General features: G+C 46.6%; 1 protein-coding gene across 7 annotated transcripts in view; it reads right to left on the bottom strand.

Annotated features, from left to right (window-relative positions):
• Nucleotides 1-2,723: 2,723 nt before the first annotated feature.
• Nucleotides 2,724-15,675, bottom strand: part of Ablim1 (actin binding LIM protein 1) — a 205,030-nt gene continuing 192,078 nt past the window's right edge. For 5 of the 7 annotated variants that reach the window (XM_028773246.1, XM_028773256.1, XM_028773241.1 and 2 more), the window contains 8 exons: nt 14,300-14,391; nt 13,226-13,331; nt 12,395-12,459; nt 11,339-11,399; nt 10,827-10,834; nt 9,890-9,964; nt 8,704-8,784; nt 6,669-6,782 (listed from right to left, as the gene is read on the bottom strand). In XM_028773246.1, the coding sequence (XP_028629079.1) occupies nt 6,669-6,782; nt 8,704-8,784; nt 9,890-9,964; nt 10,827-10,834; nt 11,339-11,399; nt 12,395-12,459; nt 13,226-13,331; nt 14,300-14,391 (602 nt within the window). Of the gene's footprint in view, nt 6,783-8,703; nt 8,785-9,889; nt 9,965-10,826; nt 10,835-11,338; nt 11,400-12,394; nt 12,460-13,225; nt 13,332-14,299; nt 14,392-15,675 lie in introns of all 7 variants that reach the window. The other 2 variants (XM_028773273.1, XM_028773231.1) reach the window with 1 other exon arrangement.

Consider the following 15,675-nt stretch of genomic DNA (forward strand, 5'->3'; position numbering starts at 1 on the left):
TAGTGTGTTGGGCATTGTGCTATGTGCTAGGCATGTTGTCGTAATTTGGATGGGATTCTCACTGCTTTGTCCATTCTGCCAATGAGTAAATTAAGCTGGTGGAGCCTAAATAACTGATCATCAAGCAATTTTCAGGATTTCCGTTCACAGCTACCCCATGGTAGTCGCGATGGGGGCCATCTTGAAGGGAACTAGCCATGAGATACCGTCCCTGCCCTAAGGACACAGACTTGAAAGAAAGCAATATGAGATTTGAAAGGGACAGATCTGAGACGCCCGCTACTGCTACTTACTGGCTGAATAGCCAGACATATTTGCTTAGCCTCTGAGCTCTGCCATCCAACTTGTATGGTGAATTGTCAGTGATCAGTCCCACAGGGCTGTTATGAGTATTGTGGTGTCCTGAAGCTAATTGCCTGACATTGAGCAGAGAGCTCACCAGATTTCGACCACAAAGCAGAAACATGCAGAGCTAACAAGACAACCACTGCTAAGCACTGCACACCAGGGTTGATCATCAGTGTGCCAAGAGCTGCCAGGGTGAGGTGAGCTGGCCATCAGGATGGGCTCATGCCAAGGATGTAAATGTGGCTTCATCTTTCATAAGATGGGTGAAGCCCATAGGAAATTTTCATGGGTAACTCAGGATGGGAACTGACTTTAGAGAGTTGACTGTGGTTGTGGCCTCCATTCCCTGACGGCAGACTCTCTCCTTGAAGAGTTGGACATTGGGAGAAAACATGGTGTGGGTGGAAGAGGAAAGGGTAGGGATCAAAAGCGTGGTATGAGAGAGAAGGAAGAGGCCTTGCCTGGACCACCGCCTTCTATGCATCCTTCTATGTGAAGTCAAGGAAGCAGTTAGCTTCAAGTAAAAGGTGGTCCCCAGAACCAACTGCCACAAGGAGGTCATGACAAGGACCACAGATGACCCCTAGTGGTGAATCTCGGGACAGACACGAGCTGGTGGAAGCAGAGCTGGGTAGGTGGCAGACTGGAGGCTGGGCCTCCTCGCACATTCTCTGAGAGCAGCAAACCAGAAGTGCCAACTGCCTTGGTGAACAGCCTGCCTCTGGCTTCCAGGTGAATCCTGGAATGATTGGCACTTGCAAAGGTGGGTCAGCCACAGTGGGTTAGAGGCTCAGAGCAGGCATCTGAAATATAGATCTAAGCTTAAGATTCTGGCAGTGAAGGTGAGTGAATTGGAATCTCGATTTTCTTCACACAAAGGTTGATGATAAAGTGGGGGATTGGAAGATGGCCACTCTGACCCCCCATGCTCTAGGTGACTGCCATGGCCCATTGTTCTAGGTGACTGAGATGACCTGTGCTCACAATGGCTCAGAAACTCTTACCCTCTAATCCTCAGCTTTGTCCAAAAGATGAGACTGTCACTGCAGTGCCATAAACAGGAACAAATTTCAGTTCTAGCTGACATGTAAGATGGCTACTAGACATTTTTTGTGGAGGTGGGTCTTGAACCAAGGACTTTGCACATGCACACTGCCACTGTGTATTCTCAGTTGATAATTTGTCACCTGTCAAGTTGGCCGAAATGACCTGAATTGCTGGACAAACTACTGAAAAATACCTGTTACTTAGCACATGTCCTGTCACTGATGGATATAATGGAAAAATACCAGATGGGATGGAGAGATGGTTCAGTGGTTAAGAGCATGTACTGCTTTTGCAGAGGGCCTGAGATCTGTTCCAAGAACTCCTCAACCCCTCCCTCTCAGACAGCTTACAACTGCCTGGAGATCTCGATCCAGGGGAACTAGTGCGAGTACAACCGCACATGCGTGCGCATGCGCACAACATACAATTTAAATAGGTATTGAAGAAAACAATCTGCTGCATCTCTGGTTTCACTCTTTGTTCTGATTCCGGGAGGTTTGGCTCATACTTTTAAAAATAGGATGAAACTTCAAAAAGACCGATGAGACCAAAAAGCAAATCAGCGCTGGGGCACTCAGGGCAGAGGCACGTAGCTTTATTTACGGAGTTGAGTACAGTGTGGCCGGTGGAGTGGGCTGCCCGCAACAGAGGCAGCTGGGAAAGTACATCTCAGCCAGTGTGCCTGCAAGCCGAGCCCTCCTCTGCACCCCAACCCCACGTGCTCGGCACTAACACCCATCAACTCATTTCCACGGGGAACATGACACAGCTTCTCAAAGACTTCCGAACATTTGCTTTCATAAGCCACAAGGGGAGGAAACCAAGGAGAGTGGGCCGCTCTTTCACCAGGTGACAGTAATCTCATTAACCATTCTTCTTTTTAAAAAGGTTTTATTTATTGACTAGTATACTGTTGCTGTCTTCAGACATTCCAGAAGAGGGCATCAGATCCCATTACAGTGAGCCACCATGTGGTTGCTGGGAATTGAACTCAGGACCTTTGGAAGAGCAGTCAGTACTCTTATCCACTAAGCCGTCTCTCCAGCCCCCCCCCCCATTAACCATTCTTAAAGGAGATACAATGTAGGGTCTTTGGCATCTCATGGAAACTCCCCACATTTACCACCAGACACGTTTGTATAGAAAACCCACCCCCCACCCCCCCCACCACCCCACCCCCCGCCAAACATCAATTCCATGGACAGCTGTCTCCTCTTCCATAAGGTAAAATGCTTGTATGTATGATCATAATCTTTTGAACGTGGTATCTTTAGGCTCATCTCTTTCTATCTTTCACCCTGGGAAGTGATTCACAGGAATTGTCACTCTTGGGAGAGACTCAGAAAAGAATTTTATTTAGTGATAACTGCCATTCAATTACATTAAGCTTCTGGGAGAACAAGTGGGCTCTGCTGAACTTTACTGTGCACACACTATCAGCTTAGAAAATTTTCATTTGAAACACCGCTTGTCCCCTCCTTTGTGAGTTTGCTGCAACATTAAACACGCACAAGTGAGAGCAATCTGCCGTTCCTTTGTCACTGTCTCCCTCTGCTCATGGGTAGAAAGTGCAAACAGTAATCTTGTAGATGCTGAAGGCTTGCTTGTTCTCCCGTTCCAGTGGACATGGTGCTCCTCCTTCCCTGTAAATTGCCACCGGAAGACGCATCACTGCAAATCCAAAGCCCTGACCATCTTTTTCTGCATAGAAAGTTCTTCAAAGGGGGGAGGGGGCCGCAAAACAGTGAACTTGAAGCATACAAAGCCCTGGTTTGTCTAACAAAGAAAAAAAAATGCAACTCAAAACCGAGGTGGGCACAGAAAGTACAGATGGAACAGTTACTAGAAATCTCTTCAGAGCCAGAGTTCATGGAGTGCACAGCCTGGAGCCATGCCTGCTCCTGCAACGCATCCTGGAACGGCACTCCAAGTTTGCTTGAGATTTTTTTTTTCTTTTTTTTTTTTTTAGCATACTCGAAGGAGGTTAATCTGAATTCTTTTAAACTTGCGAAAGCAGATATATTTGACAGCATCATCGGTGAAGCAATCTTTAAAAAAAAGATGTTTGCTTCAAAGTAAAGTAGTCTGTTTTAGAAACATCTCCAGCTGAACCTCTCCACCGCTGGAGGTGACTGACAGTAGACAGAAATTGAAATGACAGGGGTGGGACTGTGCCTTGGGAGAGGAGAGAAGGGGAGAGGAGGGGAGAGAAGGGGAAGGGAAGGGAGGGCTGGAGGCAACAAAAGCAGGACCTGGAGAGAACAGAGAACAGGACAGACAGAAAACTATCCCCCCCCCTTTATTTTGCACCTTAGTACCCATTAACTCCAGTTTTTTTTTTTCTCTTTGAGGTTTAGAGAACAGGCAGTTCATATTTAGTTGTTATAGGAGTCATAGTAAAAATATTTCATAACAAACTCCACACCAGTATGAAAATGCAGAGCTAGCTGTTTTCAAAGGCTTTTCATGTCTCTAATAGATTGGTTGCACAGGAAGACGACGAGAGAGCCTGGACTCTCTTGGAGAAGTTTTGAAGAAAACACCGAGACTCCCAGGTAGCCACAGAAGCCTCTTTCAGGCCGTGCAATCTGTATCAAGTCGCAAGTCAAAATTTTTCTAAAATATAGCCCTTAATATACGCACCAAGTCCGCCCTGTGTAGGATCCTCCCCCCAAGGGAATGAGTGCTTTGAATTTTTTAAGTATTGAAATTTTCCTCTGCCCAGCAAGGTGGGGTCGAGTGAAGAACACTGCTCTCCCACACTGTGGTCGGTCACGAGCCATTAGCATCACAGACACTGTGCCTGGCAGTTAGAACCTGATCATCCTCAACACATCCTCCTGGCTGGGATCTTCTGGAAGGGAATGGAGCTACACACTCCTGAGGCGATACTTTCCGGCTTTCTTCCCCAGAGCAGCCAGGATTCTTACTTTCGTTATCTAGTGATACAGTTTTTACTTGATACAATTTAAACAGACTATTATGCCGGTATCGACTGCATTTTTTTTTCCAATTTAGATGGAGAACTGAGTTCAAAATAGTCAAGGAGGCAGGGTTTCATTATTGCAAGAATTTAAGAGTTCAATTCCTCAATTATTGCAATCCTAAGGCAGGTCCTTTAACTTAAGGCTGTCTGTAACTTAAAGAGGAAGACTGCCTTCCTCCTTTTCCCCTGCAGCTGAACTTTCCTAGGTCAGGACAGAGCCACCATAACCGTATGGAGAGCAGGTACAGAACCTTAGCAACCGCTCCTGTTTCCTGAATACCTTGGTTTTTCTCATCTGCATCACGGTGAGAGCATTGTATTACTGTAGCATTAGCTAGTAAAAAGCATCATCCCCATACTGGAGAAATAACGTCTCCCACCAGGCCACCACGTCTGCTGACTGGGAACACTGTAAATGCATCCTATATCCTGTAGGCTGTGGGGGTAACGTGAGAACCACGTGATATAGGACTGGTGCTGAGGCAGCCAGTGATGAGCAGGGCATCTGGAGCTAAACAATGAGAACACAGGGAGAAGCTGGAGACATGCAGGGAACCCCAAGAGGTGTGGGATCCAGCTACCTAGGCCAGCGGCCCAGCTCCCTTGCTGAGTGTACTAAGATACACACACACTTGTGAGACTAGTTCTCATACTTAACTCTTTTACAAGAATGCAGCAGGGTAACCCAAAGAAGCATGTCACAAGCCACAGGCTCGCATCATGGGCTGGGAATCTGTGTTGTTCCATCTTTACTGCAAGTGTGGCAGACGGCTAGTTGCTTTAACCCTTTAGAAGGGTTAAAGCATTTCGTGCAGAGTGGTCATTGTGGGTGGATTCAAGTGTTTTCCTTCTTGGCTTTAACCCAGAGCTTAACTCCCCAAGGAGAGCCCCACAGCAGGAGACTCAGTGTGATCTAACATCTTTCCTGCAGCTCTGGAGACCCTAATCCAACTCACAGATGTGTCCGTATTCACACATTTTAGTGAAAGAACTGCATTCCAATTCACACTCAGATTCTCAGAGTATGGAAGGGCTCTGGTGAGATGTTCTGAGCCCTAAACTAGCCCGGCCTGAACCCAGCATGAGTCTCTACAGCTCAGAGAATAGGCTGGTCTCTAAGCACCCTCCCTGAGCCGCATTCTTCATCTCTGCATCACATGCTCTTGTGCCAGTGACCTTCCAAGCCACAACACAGTATGGTCAGCAGAGATTACAAAACACATACAGACTTACAGATCTGCCCTGGGTGAGTTACATGCAGACACGAACAGACGTGTGCTTGTCAATCAGGCTGAGTGAAAGCAATCTACTTCAGAAAAACATGCCTTCCCATAGTCTCTGCCCTTAAAACACAAAAGCAGCATGGGCTTGACCTGACCCATCGGATGCCAGAGAGACGACAGACACTGAGGAGATCTTGTGATGTGGCAGGGCACAGAGTTTTCTTTTCTAAGATATACTTGATTCATGGCCAAAAATCATCTATCAGCAGCTGGATCAATCTGGAAACTCTTTTTGCCTTTTCTTTCTTTGGAAAGGTGGACATGCCAGTTCCTATCAATTTATAGGGGGGAAAGGGCTGAGCACGGCCTCAGAAGCAGAAAAAGTTTTCAGGGAGGGAGGGTTCCTTCATTCCTTTTTCCTTTGTCTTAATTTTTTCCCCCTCTGGCGGTTGGCCAGCCAGGTCTCAGCACACAGGAAGAGAACAGGAGCTCACTTAAATCATTTTTGCTGGTACCCAGCCACGCGCTTAGAACTACCTGTTCTCTGACAGAGTTCCATTTCCCTCAGAGCCCGGGCAGAGCTGAGGGAGGCTGCCAAAGACAGACAAAGATGCTGCTACCAGATCCCCTGGATTTTTTTCTCAGCCACAGTGCTACATAATAAATAGAGTCATACTTCAGGACTCTCAGAATCCCCTTCCCTGTGGCTTCCTAAGGGCACTTGCTGACTCTTACCAACACGGGCAGCGCTAACTTAGACATGGGTTAAAGGGACATGGGTAAAAAGGAGAAAGAAGCCCCACAGAGTCACATGAAAAGGTCACATGTGGATGTTACTGCTGAATTTGGAAACATAGAAATTCTACCCCGTCGTTCCTTGGCAAGGGTTACTGTTGCTTGGCCCAGGATGTGGCTCACAGGTGCTAAGATCAGATTTGCCCTCGGTGTTGCTGCTGGGAGACGGTGGTGAATGAATTCTCTGATCAATTCTGGGCCTTAGTACAATGTTCTAGGCACTGCTGCCACTGAGAGTCCTTTTCCTGATTGTCGTTTACTTGAGGGACTTAGAAGAGTTTAGCTTTTTTCTTCATGTCGTTGCGTCTCCAAAGAGGTAACTTGTCAAATTCCTGTATGGACATCCCAAAGATTTCCCAAAATACTTCTGGGGCTAAGTGGCGCTGGGAAGAGAGAAGCAAGAAGCTGTTAGTGCTAACGGCCACACCAATGAGCATCCAGTGCCTTTTCCAGTTTATGAATACAGCTAGCCTTCCATAGTTCTGGCTTCTGCATCCCCAACTCAACCCATTTTAGATCAAAAGTATCCTTCACAAACTGCGTCTGACTTAAACATGTACAGACTGTTTCCCTTGTCATTTTGCCCCAAACAACACAGTCCTGCGATTATGGGCATATCATTTAGGTTGCACTGGGCATTATATGTCATCCAGAGATGGTTTAAGGCATGAAGGAAGGTGCACAGAGACAATGTATAAATAATGTATCAAATAATGTATCACTTTCTGCACCTGCAGACTTTGTCCTCTGTTGGGGGAGGGTGTCCTGAGATCCATTCCCTGCAGAAACTGAGAGGCACTAACATCATTCTGAAGAGCTAGTCAGACTGGGAACAGAGGTGGCTCTCTCTGGTGCTTGTTTCCTGGGCACAGCCAGGTAGTCCTCCACCAGAGGAAACACCTGGCAGACTACTGCCAACGAGGATACAATGCAGAGCTGGGCTGGTGATTGGGAATAGGGAAATGACTTGTGGTACGGGATGTGACAGCATTACTTCAGGTCCTTGGGATGTTGAAATGATCCAGGGAAAATTGGACCCTAGTGACAGTCAAAGAGAAAGAGACTTCCAGGGTGTTTCCCGAGAGAGCCCCAGAGCTTCCTCCTGGTCCAGTAACAGGAGAGAAAAATGTTTGTCTCCCATTGGTCATTCCTCCCGTCAAGCCCATTTTAACACGAGGATAGCCTGGGTTACCGGAACCTTCCACAAAAGCACTGTTGTTGTGTTAGGGAAGGGACTTGATTCTTCCTGAGATGGGCAGACACAAGTTTCTTAACTAAAAATGATTCAGATGGAAAGGCACAAAGATGGACCTCCCATGCCTAAGGAAGCCCTGCTTACGTGTACCCAGATAACCCTTGAAAACAAGGAAGGCAGAAACAGCCAAAGAACAAACATGTCCAGCACAGACCTAGAATACTGCTTCCTCGTCTCTCAGTGGACTCAGCCCAACCTTGTGGCAGATATGGACCTAGGAATATCTCAGGAGTGACGGAGATGCCCACGCTGCATTCCATTGTTAACAACACCAGCATCTGATTTCCAAAAATGTGATGAACCACACTGTGTCTCTGGGGTCACTATAAATCTTACCTCGTACTTTTACACCCTGACCTTACTGTAGGCTTAGATGTAAGTGTGCTTAAACGTAAGGGCATGTGCTTACCGCTGGCCTCTCTGAAGCCAGGGTCTCCCTGCCTTGATGCTGCCTGGGTATGGAAGCATCCTTCTAGTCTCTCTTCATTGTATACACTTTGAGAATGGGCCCTGTCCTTCTTCTCGACACACCTCTTGGTGTCTAAGTACTAAAGGGAACAGTGACTAGGTGTTATGATCGCCATCTCTTTTTTTAGTTCCTTGGAAAGCCTCAAGATTTTAGTTAGTTTTTCATTCTACCTACAATATAAGACTTGAAGAAAAAAAACCCACAACTTTAGAGTCTGGAGACATGGCTCGGTAGTTAAGAGCTCTGGATGCTCTTCAAGAGGACCCAGGTTCAATTCCTAGAACCCACACCGCAGCTCACAGTGGTTTATAACTCCAGTTCCAGGTGATCCACCACCCTCATACAGCATACATGCAGGCAAAATACCAGTGCATATAAAATAAAAATGAATAATTAAAAAAACTCACGACTTTAGGTTTCCTCTGGAAAAAAATACATTTATAATCTTTTAGAGGCATGCTGATGTGTGTGCATTTGTGTGTGTGTGTGTGTGTGTGTGTGTATGTGTGTGCACATGCCCGCGCACGCGCATGTGCACACAAGGATCCTCACCTAAGGTTACATTTTTTGCCTTGCTTACCTCCAGCCGGGTTCTATCCACATCTCTCAGGATTTTGTTGCGCCCTCTGTTGGTCACCATGAGCATCTCATATGGAAATATCTGAGGAAGACAGACAAGGCCTTGCTTAGCACTCTAAGGTCCAGCACACCCATGATAGAGACAGCAACAAGAGCAGCTACAAGGAGCTGCTCATGTTCAGGGAACAGAAAGAGACTCTTACATGCTCCCCCTCTCTCTGCCAGTGACTCATGCTGCACCGTGCCTTGGGAATGCTTTTCTGAATGTAAGCATACTAATGTACTAGGAACGAGACACAGGGTCAACGTTACTGGAGATCTGAAGCAGCAGGCACATAAATTGCCTCTTACAAGATGCTGTTAGGTCACAAGGATGCCTTTGTGCGGGGCTCATCACTCTCAGCTATGAAAGACTTGTGAATTCCAGTGTTCTGGAAGCTGACATACTGAAATAAGTCACTTATCCCAAGTGTAAGCGCCAAGGAGATCAAGCCTTTGGTTTGGTTTGGTTTAAGACAGGGTCTTACTATGTAGGTCAAGCTGGCCTCAAATTCAGATCATTCAGCCTGCCCGCTCCTCCTGACCTCACAGATTAAATGCATGCTCTACCACATCTGCCAACTAGATGTCTCCTGAGACACAGAACGTTCTGGAGCTAGGATGACCAGCCAAGTCAGTTTGCCCAAGACTAATCAGAGGTGGTGCGTAGGACATTTGTTATGAACACTAAGAATGTTCTGGCAAAGTAGGACATATGTGGGGCACACCATCTGCAGCAGGCTTCTGCTGCTCCAATCAGCATTGGACATGCCTTGAAATGCATGTGGCAGGGATCAAGGTCACACCTAGGCAATAAGGTAGAGGGTACTGGCACCTCACTGTGAGCGGAGTACTGTGCACAGTGAGGGTTTAAGTCTACTGACAACGTGGGATTCACGAGAATGGCAGGATGCTTTAAGACAAGCTAGCCTGGAAGTACCAGCCTGGAACCAGGTGGCTCTTACGCTCTGAAGACAGCAAACAGATAGAGAACCAAATCTCTCTATTTACACTTGTGTATGCATGCAATTGTGTGTACGTGCAACTGCGTTTGCCTGCAACTGTATACACATGCAATTGTGTGCAAATGCAAGTGTGTGCACATGCGATTGTGTGCACATGCATGCACACATGTCAGTCACACTTGCCTTTGGTTCCAACATGTTGGGCATGGACACTCCTCGATCCATTCTCACTGCAGGCATGTGGCCATCTGGGAGGGTCTGCAACAGAAATGCTTGCTCAGTGGTGAGCATGACCCCTCAGCGGAAATGCAGGGAGGGCTGTGAGTGTTCCCTGGCTTTCCTCTTGGGTCTCAGTTCCTCTCCCTCACGTCTTCACTAACCATAGATTTCTCAAAGTGAGATCCTTACTGAATAAGAGTGTTAACACGTGATCCAGTTGGGGCAACATCAGGGGTTTGTAACTGTGGGGCTAGTTCCCGATTAAGGCTGCATGGGTGGAGGGACACAGGCAGAAAACCCATCAGGTCTATGATATTTTGCTTCCGTGTCTGTCTGTCTCTCTGTAGCCCCAGCTGGCCTTGAATTCTGAAGCCTTTAGCCTCATAAGTACTGGGTCACAGGATGCACTGCCCCGGCCCCTTATCCTTTTCATTACTTATTTTAATTTGGATTTATCCTCCTGCCTCACGGCCCTCACAGACTCATGAGATGAAAAGGAAGAGTTTGGGAGCAAACTGACTTTTTTCCCCAGAGCCCTGTTTCATTTTACTAGGTGAGAGGGGGGCAAGAAAAGGTAGCAAGCACCTAAGCACTGAGAGACGGCAACTTAAAACCTGTGCCTGGACTGACGAGGCTGTTCACGTCTACCCTGGACAGGACTCACGATAGCCAGAGCAAGAGGGTCTTCTCATGCCTGGCCCAGCTCGCGGCTTGCCCGAAAGGTCTGCAGTGACACCTTGACCTGGCTACCAGACATGCCTGCTCCTCCCAGCTATGCAGTAAGGGTAGCCAACCACAATATTCATCCTCCCAATAGACACCGCTCCCCTGAAGAAGCAGCATGGACCGGAAAACAAATGTTCTGCTGTGGCCAACTCAAGGCACACAGAGCTGTCCATACCTGGTAGTCTGAAAAAGGAAAAGAAAAATCATTAGGGAAAAACCACAAGAAAACCATGGAATCACTCACAGTAATGCTGTATTTTACCACAGCTTCCAAAACATCCCAAAATGAACTATGCTCTTTTCTCACTCCTAAACCACTGGTTTCCTGGAAGCCAGGAAATGCCTGCTTCAACTCCAGGCGTCAGTTCAAGCACAAATTTTCTCTTTGCCACATGCCCCTCTAGGGCAGTGGCTGTAACTCCCTCACTGCTAAGCCTCCTTTGGGAGAGTCCTCAGCATGCAGAAAGGCAATGAATGCATGCTTAGATACTGGTTTCCCATGCTTGTATTGATCTAGAGACTCTGTGCTGGTTTTGTGCTTGCTATTAACTCAGAAGAGAGCTGTGGCTCCACTGTAAGATACACAGAGTACGAACACAAGCAGTGTGCCGGTGATTACACAGCCTCTCCTGAACCTGGGTCACAAGGAATGACACCGTCATGGTCAGCCTCATGTTAGAACCTTACCTCGAACTCCGCCACTGATGTCTCCGTAGCTGTTGTACTGAGCGAAGTCTGTGGAAACTGGCTGCAATGAGGAGAATCTCATCATTGGAAAAATCTCGATGGTGGTCATTTTTATAAGAGTTGGGATTTGGGGGAAGGGAGGAGGGAGGAGAACAAACTTATAAGATCTTAAGAATCCTTCCCAGGCTAAAATCCTGAATGCCACTATGTATCTTATTTATTCTTCAAACATTGAAATCCCAGTGTTTTGCAGGCACTGCTGTCCAGCAGGCTTTTACAGAGCAAGTATTTCTTGTTCAGAGATTAAAAATGTATTTCTAAAGGCGAGACATGGTGATGCACGCCTTTGATCCCAGCTTATCTCCATGAGTTCAAGACCGCTGTGGTCTACAAAGTAAGTTCCAGAATAGCTCGAGGACTATAGAGTGACACCCCCACCTCATTACCACCAAATGTATTTCTGGATATTGTTACATAACTAATTATTCTAGCTTGGTGGGGGAAGGTGATTGTCACCAACTCTCTTTATAGCGATAAGGAATCAAATGATTACTTTTTGCCTTATTGGAAAAAATTGCCTGCTATTTCTTATTTTGGTCTGTAAGACTTACACGGGCCATTCATCTAAAGTCAGTTTCTTCTCCTTGTAAAAGAGGTATTTTATTTTGCTTAACTCAAAGGGATTTGCCAAGTGGCTAGGCAGATGGCAATTTGCCTTATATTCGATCACCAAGATCAAGAGATTATTCGGGTTGGCACAATGTTTAGTGCATAAAGGTTCCTGCTCAAGCCTGGTGAGACTGAGTTTAATTTGCAGGAGTTACATGGTGAAGGGAGAAAACTCCTGCAAGTTGCCTTCTGACCTCTATACATGTAACGGGTCATGCATGCATGCATGTCTACACACACACACACACACACACACACTGGCATGCATATGAAAGAAATAAAAATGTAACAAAAATAAGAATACATAAAAAAGATTAATCTGATGATGTGCTAGTACAGAAATGAAGGGGAGATACATACAGACGCCCTCGACTGAAGGAGTCTTACCCGGTGAAGGCCATTCTTTCCGTAACCAGGGAGAGATGCAGTTTTGGATGACGGAGCATGTGAAGCTGAATGAGAAAAACAGGAAGAGTATTTTCTCGTGCTTCAGTGAGATTGCCAGTGCTCTTATACAATTAAAAGTCAGGAAAAAGAATTCGAACGATATTGGGTCCCAGTGTTCACAGTACACTGCCTTCTTGGGGAGAGAGCAGGGGTGGGGGGAGGTGTGATCATCTCTAGGAGAGGCTGGAGGAGGAAGAGCATAAAGTCCAGTTGGAGCTGAAGCGAACGGTACTCCTGTGATTCCCCGCCACAGTTATAAGCTGGGTGTGCCTTTTCTTTTGAGTCCTCAGTCCTAAGAACACCGTTATTTCCATGTTATAGGAGGCAAAAATAGGATCTGAGAAAAGATGCAGAGCAGGGATTTGAACCTAGGGATATGTGGGTGGTGCACTCCAGCCCAGAAGCCAATAAGATTCAACGATGGTACAGCCCATCAGGGCTGGGTTCCTAGAAGGCCAGGGCTACAGAATTTGCATCTGTCTGAAAGGAGGGGCTGCTGTGAAGGGAGCAGACCACCTATAGCTTAATGCCTCTGCATCCCTGGACAGGACAACCTTCTATAAATTGTGTATTGACCTGTGTAATTGTAGCATTACCTACTCAGGGAGAACAGAGGCTTACACTCAGAAGGGACTCCAGGGGTTCAAAGAGCTCAGAAGCTGGTCCCATCTCCTGGGTAACAATCCAGCCTGTGCCTCTATCTTTTTGCAGGCAGGCAGGTGGCTGGGCCCACCCTTAAATCACAGAGGGTGGGGGAGGGGTGCTGCTCACCCGAGTGGAGGGGAGAGTCATAGCGACTGGCCAGTAGGGACGCTCTCTCTCTGCTCTCCTTCTCCATCTCCTCCTTCAGGATCAGCTGCCCCAGGCCTGAGTTGAGCTATTTGCAGGAAGGAAAATGGAAAGAAACAAGGGTCAGTCATAAACTATTGTTTTTCCTGCTCGGAGCCTGTGGTTCCTGAAGACATAGGACAGGCTCTAGACTCTGAAGCCCTGTTAGCTTTTCCAGAGCCAGGCTCTACATTAAAAGGTGGCCTTTCTTCTTCTGCCCTCCCGTAAATGCCTCAGCATGTGTGAATTTGATGTTTTTTTGGTTTTGTTTTTGGTATTTTTGTTTTTTTTGTTTTGTTTTTAATAGGTGGGAGAGATTTTGTAGATTGGGAACTCTTAAACAAGAAATTTCACTATTTACCTTAAAAACCATAAAAAGGAATATATGCTCACACATATTTTAGAAAACCCAGAAGAAACTGTGGTTCCTACCCAGTGTATTCTGATTTATTCCCATTGCTCACTGTGCTGTACACATCTCAGCCACACCAGGCTTGCTCTCCGCATCCTCTCCCCTGTACTCTTAACGCCATGTGCAGTTCTGGCACCTTTGGAGTAGACCATTTGAAGGGACCAGTTTAGGACTGGATAGCCCTCTGGGGCAAGAATAGATAAAGGGAGCTGGGGGACTGGGCAGCTCTCAGTGGCAGACCAACTCATTCCAGATACAAATCCTGTCCAAGTTCTGAGGAGATTTGGACTAATGTCACCCCAAGGAAATCCCTCTAGCAAGACCTGCATGCCCCTGAGTACACACCACCCTGGCCTGCAGGATTCTTCCACATCCTTTCAACCAAACCGGTCCACCTGTACACCTACCCCACAGTCACGGGCTCCCTGCATTCTGTGACCCTCTAAACCTCCAGCCTCACCATTACCACCTCGAATGCCACCGGCTGCCTGCCATGTCTCTCCTAATGAACTGTGAGCCCTTGAAATCCACACGGTAGTTATGTACAATAAGCAAATACCAGGAGTCAAGAGGAAGTAGAATTGAGGGTGGCCTCAAGGACAAACCTTCATCAACTGTTCCTCTTGAAGCTGCCGGCGTCTCAGAAGCTCCTCCTCATCTTCCTCTTTGCCACCAGATCTGCGTCTCGAGTCAGTTCCTAGTTCCACAGTAAAGACAACTTCTCACATCAGCCCCACGACACAGGAACCTCAGCCATAGTCTGGTTGTCTATCAAGCTGGTAAGGTGTGCAGAGGCTTTCACATGGTGGAGAGAACAGTTCCACAGGAAAAAACGTCCACCACCAAGTCAGCACTGCGGCTGCTTCCCAGAGCTCCTCTCATGGGCTAGCTTGGTGTCATGTAGCTAAGCGGGGATCTGGGCCTTTCAACACCTGTCTGTTACCTTGACCTGGGCTTGCAGTGGCAACTGAGTCTCAAGCATCAACATTAACCACAGGCCAGAGCTCCTTACAGCAGGTGGAGAGGGACCTCCAGCTATTATCATCTGACGGCCAGAGCGAGGGTCCAGCCCGTTTTTTTTTAACTAGCAGGGAATCCAAGCCCATCTATATATTTACAGCTTGCTCGGACAGTCGCTATCTTGTGGCAAGTTTCTCAAACTTATAGTCCCCTCTTTCCCTGCTTTGCGCTTTTTAAAAATAAGCTGCCACCTTTTCTTCTACCCTTACCCTTCTTCTCTTAACATTAAAAAGCACATTGTCTGTTTCTTTTAAAGTCAAGGTCCAGTTTTTCTTTCCTCACGCAGTAAAAATCAGTCACGAGGGAATTTTGCTACTATTAAGCAAATACAGCTGGAAGTGCTACATTGAAACAACGTAGTGGTCAATGCATCGATTCCAGGCTCCCAGAAGGAGTCTGTCCCAGCCACTGGAAGGCTGAAACAAGCTTTGCTTTCCCTAAACTGATTAGGTAAATCTGGCTGAGGGAGCAGGACTGCTTTCTAATCTAACAAAAGTAAACAGTTACCGAGAGTTGTACTTTTTGCTGTTTTGACGTAAGGAACAAACACATCCCACACTTTAGGATTCTAAGCAACCTCAGACTATTTGCCCTTCCTGAAGGGCAAGGCTGACAGATGTTTCACTCTTAGAAAAGCCAATGTGGATTTTCTCTTTAGTTTATACTAATAAAAATATTATCTACTAAAATTTGCAATCAGATATATCTCATCAACTGAATTATAGAATATCTGTGAATAATGAGAATAGCTTTCTCTTCAACTATTTCTATAAATGTTAATTGTTTTTAAATGAACTTTTATTGCCTATAAAAAATTATTGTAAGAGAAAGTTAGTCTGATGAGGAAGGTTAAGGTTTTGTGGAGCACTGAAGGCCTTTCAGGTTGTCAGAAGTGAGGTTAGTTGAAGCTTTGTAAGGCTGATCTGATTTCCAGTCTAATCCATTTCTAGAGGCCTGAGTG

Source organism: Grammomys surdaster, unplaced genomic scaffold (genome assembly GCF_004785775.1).
Source record: "Grammomys surdaster isolate TR1022 unplaced genomic scaffold, NIH_TR_1.0 66, whole genome shotgun sequence".
In the NCBI taxonomy this organism is placed as follows: Eukaryota; Metazoa; Chordata; class Mammalia; order Rodentia; family Muridae; genus Grammomys; species Grammomys surdaster.